Source organism: Primulina huaijiensis, unplaced genomic scaffold, assembly GCF_012295235.1.
Source record: "Primulina huaijiensis isolate GDHJ02 unplaced genomic scaffold, ASM1229523v2 scaffold43129, whole genome shotgun sequence".
NCBI classification, from domain to species: domain Eukaryota; kingdom Viridiplantae; phylum Streptophyta; class Magnoliopsida; order Lamiales; family Gesneriaceae; genus Primulina; species Primulina huaijiensis.
In genome coordinates this window covers 1-7,723 of record NW_027360416.1, presented here as the reverse complement: position 1 = coordinate 7,723, position 7,723 = coordinate 1, and the positions used below count along the sequence as shown (strand labels likewise).

At 34.8% G+C, this 7,723-nt stretch overlaps 2 protein-coding genes across 2 annotated transcripts; both read right to left on the bottom strand.

Annotated features, from left to right (window-relative positions):
- Positions 1-771: 771 nt before the first annotated feature.
- Positions 772-2,269, bottom strand: LOC140969947 (uncharacterized). Its single transcript, XM_073431477.1, has one exon. The coding sequence runs from the start codon at positions 2,267-2,269 to the stop codon at positions 917-919; it is 1,353 nt and encodes a 450-aa protein (XP_073287578.1). The 3' UTR covers positions 772-916.
- Positions 2,241-6,451, bottom strand: LOC140969948 (uncharacterized). The gene is made up of 4 exons (XM_073431479.1): positions 6,228-6,451; positions 6,020-6,073; positions 5,737-5,921; positions 2,241-4,519 (listed from the first exon to the last, which is right to left on the bottom strand). The coding sequence occupies exons 1-4, from the start codon at positions 6,391-6,393 to the stop codon at positions 4,454-4,456; spliced, it is 471 nt and encodes a 156-aa protein (XP_073287580.1). The 5' UTR covers positions 6,394-6,451; the 3' UTR covers positions 2,241-4,453.
- Positions 6,452-7,723: the final 1,272 nt, after the last annotated feature.

Here is a 7,723-nt window from a genome sequence, read left to right as displayed (position 1 = left end):
AATACTAACAGAAAAAAATAGAATAGAACATAAATTTTTTAAACATTTTTTTTAAAAAAATAATAATGATAATGAAAATTTATCAAAAATTTCTAAAAAGAATCAGATTTATCTATAAATACCCTACTCATGAATAAGGTTCAGAACGATTTTCAAATTTCTTTACAAAAATTAATAATAACTAAAAAAATCACATAATAATTAAAATTGAAAAAAAAATTGAATAACACGACAAAATTAGTTAACATTAATAATAATTTCATTTATAACTTTAATAATTAATATAATAATTTATGTTAGTATACATATCTTTAATATAAGTTGAAACTAAAATGAAATTGCAAAAACAAAAAAAAAATCAAACTAATAAAAATTTGCGGGAAGTGAAAAAATAAATTCAAACATTTACGAGAATTTACCGATGAAAAATATGAAAGAGATGAATGAAATGAGTCAATAAAGTATTCAATTTATAGAGAAAAATTTATAATATTATAATGAATTCGAAATTAATTCTTTGCTAGTTTTGGATTTTATCGCAAAATCTAAGTTTTAATAAATACATAAAACTAATTTTCAAGTCAAATGTCAAGAATCGCTATTTTTTGGTGTTCATTCTTATACATATTCACGATGTTTTGTTCATTATAATTATATTTTATCCTGAAAATTGGACATTCGAATGAGATCTGATCTTACAATCTTTTAAAAGTAGAAATTTATATTTTGCACATAAACATAGAATGGGTTGCTAGCTGACTCCAACATCTAGATAATAAAAGTACAATCGAAACTTTTATTAGCTATATTTTAATAAATTACACAGTTTTGAATGGTAAAAAAGGAGAAGCAAAACTTTTATGCTTCTTGCCAATCCATAAAATAAATTTATATATTAATTAAATAATAAATTTGACTAACTCTTTTTACCATCTTCACCCCCCTCGTGTAAATAAGACTTCTTCCTCCAATCAACCCTACCGAACAGGCAAATCACCAGGAAACACGTGGCGTACAGGGAGTGGACCTTCCAACTTGTCTTTGGCGGTTGATGCAGCACCGCTCTATGAAACACCGTCATGTAATAATGCAGACCGACTGCGAAGCCCACAAATGTTTGGGCCAGGCCCAATACCTTGGTGGCCAGCCCAGTCTCAGTCGAGAACACAAGAATCAGGTACATCAACAGAAGCAGCAGATACAACACATAAGCAAGAGTCTGCAGCACCTGTACACACACATACGTGGACCGGGAGGTCGCGTAGAAGAACTTAAGCGGCTCGAGCCCAGTGACCAGCGAAGATAAGCAGAGTATTGTGAAGTATATCGAGAGGTAGACTTGGATGAAAATCAAAAGTTTTTGAAGCGAAAAATAAGCTTTGATTCTATTGAAAATGAGTGACACGAGGATTAAAGGGATCAAAATGAAGGCGAACGAGACTAAAGAAGCAATGGTGGGTGCATATTTGTTGCCCACATATGGCTTGAATCCTTTGGTGAATTCTTTGTTGTATCTGGTGAGGTAAACTTGTGAGGTTTTGGAGATCTTTTCCAAGTCTGGCATTATAGTTTCTTGAAATTTCGATGGGAGTTCTCTGAACTCAGAAACCAGGTCGTCGTCATCTTCTTGATCGAGCCAACTAGGGCTTGGCTGTTTTTGGGCCTTATTGGGTAGGTCTTTACCCGGGTTTTTGGATTTGGGCTCGGTGACACCCTTTTCCAACTCGGCTTTGGTTGTTTTGTTCTTGGACGAGGTCACCTTGGGTAGATCTGAAGATTTCTTGGTTAAAAGTGAGCTAGTTTTTGCGGTAGTTGAGTTTGAGGATGATTTTTTTGAGGTGGAATTAAGTTTCTGGAGCTGGGTTTTCAGGGTTGGACCGGAATCTGTAATGGGATCCAAACTGGTAACTTTGGCGATCTTGGTTTTGTTGTTGGATGAATCAGAGAGAAACTTGGAAACTTTGGTTTGGTTTTTGAATAAACCAGTTATATTAGTGGTTTTGAGGAGCTTGGTTTGGTTCTTTAGTGAACCTGAAGATGGCTTGACAATTTTTGTATGGTTTTTGGTTGTGCTCGGACTGGTTTTTTTCTTGATGATAGGCTGATCTTCATCCTCTGTCTTTGATAACATCCTTCTCCGACCAAGAATCTCAGATGTTTTTGGTTGGTTTCGAGTGTAGGCACAGACCAAAGTAGAAGCGAAGAAAATTAGGAAGAGTAGACAAAGAAAAGGTACCTCGTTGCGGTAGGATTGTTGGACTCGAGCCATTATAGCACTGAAATATGTGTCAGTTGGAAGATCCAGTGTGAGGTTTTACAAGAGCTCCAGTTGGATCTGGACAGATTTGTGAAATAAGAATGGGGGAGGGAGCGCTGTTAAAATAAATGCAAATAAACAAGTAGCCCAACTGTAAATACACTCTAGCTAGCCTAGTCTGACTCTACGCGGTTTTACACTATTTCGTTCCCAAGAAAAAATAACCGGACTTTTTCTCGCGTCGGTGCAATAGATAGATTTGATATGCACTTGCACGTTGGGTGTCTCCTTCTCCAGTAACAAACGTATTTGTCCGACATTTGTGCAACGTTAAGTATATTTACGATGCACGGATAAGAGATCAGTAATTACAGAAACATCATAATCGCGCCCAATTTCACAGGTTTGTTGGTTGGATTATGTTTTCAATTATAATTTCTTGGGGATGAGCCCACTTCACATGACTTCATATCGTCATTGTTTTTTAATCTTTTCAAACTTAGTGTTTAAATAATTCCATGCACCGACAACTCTTGGCCTATACTATTCTAATTTAAATATTTTTAAACATTTTATCGCACAAGATTACACTTCCCGGTTAGTTGATTTATATAAGTTCACCTCTTTCTCGTAAAAATAAATAAGTTGAACACTATATATTTTACTACCAAAATTACGCAAGACTCACACGTTGGGAATTTTTTTCACTAAATTTATTCTATTCAATGCGTTGATAAATAATTAAATTTGAAAAAGTTTGTGGACATTTTTTTTACCTGCTAAAAAAGGTATAGTTGTTGGAAATAAATACACTCTCATGATTTGCTCACGCATGTTATTATTATTAGTATTTTTTCTAAACCTGTATTTATTCAAACATAACGGTTTGCCCTATGTATTGGATTGGTATTTGTCGCTGTTTAGTTGCTCCAATGCACCAAAAAATATCAGGATTAATCCAGAATCTTTGGATCTGTGTAGTTGAAACTATTTATCACATGCTGTAGCCCTCTTCGGACCAATATACATGAAAGTCAACATTAGCAACTAATTAGAAAAAACTTTCATAATTATATCGTTTTATATTATATATAAGGACAAAAAAAAAAAGAAACCAATAATAATATATGTATATATAATAAAATATCGGGATAGAAATATTGAACCATTTTAAATCGCGGCCCACTTGTTCCATGGTTCATCGGATACTTTTAATTTCTTTTTTCTCCTTAATAATTTACAATTTTAAAGTCTTTTTATGTTTTGATTGATGAAGCAAATGATATAATTTCGTTTGAAAAAATATTATGAATCAGTAAGCATCAAGTAGAGTAGGTCAAATTAAATTCTAAATAGGACCCTCCCGAGGAGACCTAGTCAATGAAAATGAAAGCAAGGACCTCACATGCAGCATTGATTTAATTAATTGATATTTTAATTAATGTTTTTTAAATATTTTCAGAGCAATGAAAGGGTTTATTTCTGGAGATGAGATCTATTTAATAGTATTGGCACTTGCATCCAGAACTCTGTTCTGTACCATACCTCTTCATTATTTCATTGCAGTAAAAATTGGGCTGGGCTTGCTTTACCTAAAGCAAGAGCTAAGCCTGACGTACCAATGAGGTAAGATGTGCATTCTTCATTCTGACCTATTTTTGTATCATTCAACATGAAAAAAGGAAGACGTTAATATGTACTTCATTAGCTAAATGTGTCCACTAATCAATTATATGAAAGCTTTGTAATTAGTTTCTGTTCCCTTTTTCCCTCCATCTTCATCTTCTATTGTATTCATCCTTTCATAGATTTTTAAATAGTTTAGAAAAACCTTCCAAGTTGCAAATGAGTTTACTGGAATGGATGTTAACATCTAACTAACAACACCGAGGCAAAATCCGAGTCCGACTGTAAAAGCAATATTCATTAGAAAATTGATCTAAATATACAGCACAAGAAGATTAAGTGCGCTTTTTTCATCTGACTGGACAACAAGATGAAGATTCATATATTGATTGCTCACAACTGCAAGTATTGTTGGGGACAGTAAAAGAAGAACAACAAGCAGTACATTAACGTGATCATGCATTGGAATTTGACGTAATACAAAATGGCTGATCGTTAAGAGTAAAAACAATAATCTTACAGATATTACATGGCTTTGAAGCAGCCTTGATTCTTGTAAACAGTGAGACATCAACCGGAACACAGATCCCTTTTGCATTTCTCTCTCAAATCAGTCAGTGGTGATAGACTAGTTTCCTGAAATAGGTATAGAGTTAAAGTCAGAATTCCACCCAATTCAATAGGTAAAAATACTTGACAAAAAGGACAGTATAAGAGAAAATGACTGATAGCTTTTTACTTGTATACCGGCCATGATATATGCTTGAGATGCGCATAATAATATATACATTAATATGATACCGGGTATCACGGCAAGAACTACTACAAAAAAGTATTTACACGAAAAAAACTCAAGCAAGGAAGTTAAGGACTGAATTTTTCAAAAGCGAGTTTAAGAAGTCTTAATTCTCAAAAAGAATTTGTATTTGTGTATAAGAAATGAGGAGAGGAACTGAAGAAGGGTACATAAAGGAAATTTGAATAATTTAGGGGGTATTATAGGTTAATCAAAATTACATAATGACACGTTTAGTTTTTATGTGGTGCTAATTCTTAAGAATATCGTAAAATATATGCAGAAATGTATGCACACGAGAAGATTACTTAACTTTGAGAGTAGAAAGGAGCTCATACTTTATACACAGCAGTTGGAGACCAAGGAAAAAAGAAAAAAAAAACGATTGCCATTGCTCTACGTCAAGTATCTAAAAGGAAACCTGGCTTTAGAAAAGCACTAGGATTCAGGGGACAAAATTTTAGGAGCATGCAACGCCTCATGTATCATGACAATTTGGAAAGCTAACTAATTTTCTGCCAGTCAATTTATAGTCATAATTACAGCATCAAACCAACATTATTAATGAATAGCCATAATAAATCATTGTCAACTATCAAACGGTCAAGAAAGATTACATATACTTTATATAATCTAAGATTCTAAATAGTAAGAATCCTCACATTTCCGACAAATTGCACCTTGGATGTATTAAAATCATGGTCTTGGTTCTAACTTCACCTCAAAAGCTAGTTTGAAAGAAGATTGTCTACGTCCAAATATATAACTCTCAATAATTTAATTTAGCCGATATGAGACATCTATTACTCCGTCATGTCCATGAATGAACCGGAGTGTTAAATTTACAAGACATTAGTAGGTGGCTCATAAGAGCATTCTAACACCCAAAGATGAGTTTGTGCTCTAATAGCATATCAAGATCATGTACTTGGACATAAATCCTTCCATTGAGCTAGCTTTCGGGGCGGAGTGGGACCCAAGTCCATGATCTTTAACATATGTTCCTTCCAAGAAACTGCTCCTTTAACCAAAAGGAGATATGTAGAGAATAACTTACTAGATGGTCACCCTCTTGCTCCCATATGCCTGCCATGTGTTGAAACAGGAATCTCCACTGATGCATCAGAACAATTTCTAACTTAGATATTCTGGTAGACCCTTCAGCATCGTGTTTCTCAGTTTCATGAGTCATGCGACTTCTTTCGGCCAATATGCAGGCATCTTTCTGGCTCTTTCTCATTGCTAAAGACTTTAAATTATTACAATTAGATCAAATGGGAGATTGAAATAAAATTCCAATCATTGGTACATATTAACCTTTGGAAAGTGTACCAACTGACCTGATACTCGACCCCTAATGTCTTGGTAGTTGAGATCCAACCATATATAAGCAGCTGTATGTCAAAACAAGTTATGTGGACTAATCAACCCATAGCAACTAAAAGTCAGGAAAATGGGCAACAGATTAATTCAGTTAAATGTTCTAAAACTAAAAGAGCTTGCAGCTACAAGCAACAAAATGAAATAAAAATCAGAAGGCAAGAGCACCTTTCGTGCAAAAGGAACACGAGCAGGTTTTTATTGCATCAACCCCTCCACCAATATAAGGATATTCCTTACATTTCTTTGATTCAGAGGATTTTTCAACTCCGAATATTCTGGATTCCTGTGAGTCCGGGAGAATGGCACAGTCAATAGAGTCAGACTGACTCATGATACAGTTATCAGCATTGTGACCTTTAACTTCGTTGGGTTAGTTGATCAAGTTCTTTTGAGTACCTTCCAAACTGACTTTGGCTGCACCAGCATCACAATTGATACAGTCAAGAAGGCAATCACTACCAGTATCACTCACTGTACTTGAAGCATTAGCAGAAGCAACGTCGCCTAATTTATTTTTATCTTTAATGTTGGCACACCGAAAAGCATTGTCCCTTCCAAGATCCAACAGGTTAAGATAGCTGCTCTCGGATATTTTTATCATGCTTGAAACAACATCACCGGAACGGTTTCTTACAACATCAACCACATTTCTCTTAACAGTACCTTTTAGATTTGGGTTCGTATTTTCAGTGACTGCATTAGGAATTTTCAATATCTTATAACCCTTCAACGAATCAAACTTACCTAAAGGAAGGCTACCACCGGATTTGGAGTCAACAGGATTGCTAACCCTACCCATCTCAAGGTTAGTGAAACTAGGATCTTTGCAATTTCGACTGCCGATCTTATCCTTATTCGTCAATGCATCATGCACAGAAGATGACACATCTCCAAGAGTATTTACCGACCCATTATCAACAACAAACATGGGATTAACACTTGGAGACTCGGCCTTCTTTTCGCTATGCTTTGCGGCATTCTTACCATTAATTTCCTCACTGTTTCCATAACCACGTGTCAATGCAGCTTCAATATCAATCGATCTCTCAGAAAATTCACAACTACTATTCAAATCTTGGTCTTTATTATTCTCGGTAGATACTTTTGAACTTCTCGATAAAACATCTCCTCTCAACAAATCAAGATCGGTATATCGGCTAGGTGAGACGCGGACATGTTTGACGGTATCTTTATTGCTCAAACTAGGGATAATATCAATTTTCGTCTTTATTGTTTAACGCTTTTTTCATTTCAGTCCCTCTCCATTTTTGACTGCTTAAGTAATCCTTCATGTTTTCAAAATGTTCCCGAATTGGTCCATGTCGTTATGTTGACGTTAAGATTAACGTTGACTCACATCATGTGCCTCTCACATGCTCTTTTCTTTTTTGAAGGCAGTCGATTTATCATTCTCATTTTACTACCGACATCCACAACAACCCTAATCTCCAAATTTACAACCCTAAGCATTAAACTACACCAAATAAAATAAATCCAAGCATTATAGTTATGCTACCAACATGTGCTTAACAAATTACAAAAATATTGATAAACCACCTTCGAAATTTATACTCCAAAATATTGAGATACAGTAAATACATATATATTAAATTTACCAACAAACGCTTTGCCCGATGCCATGCTAGGGCTATTGTAGATTG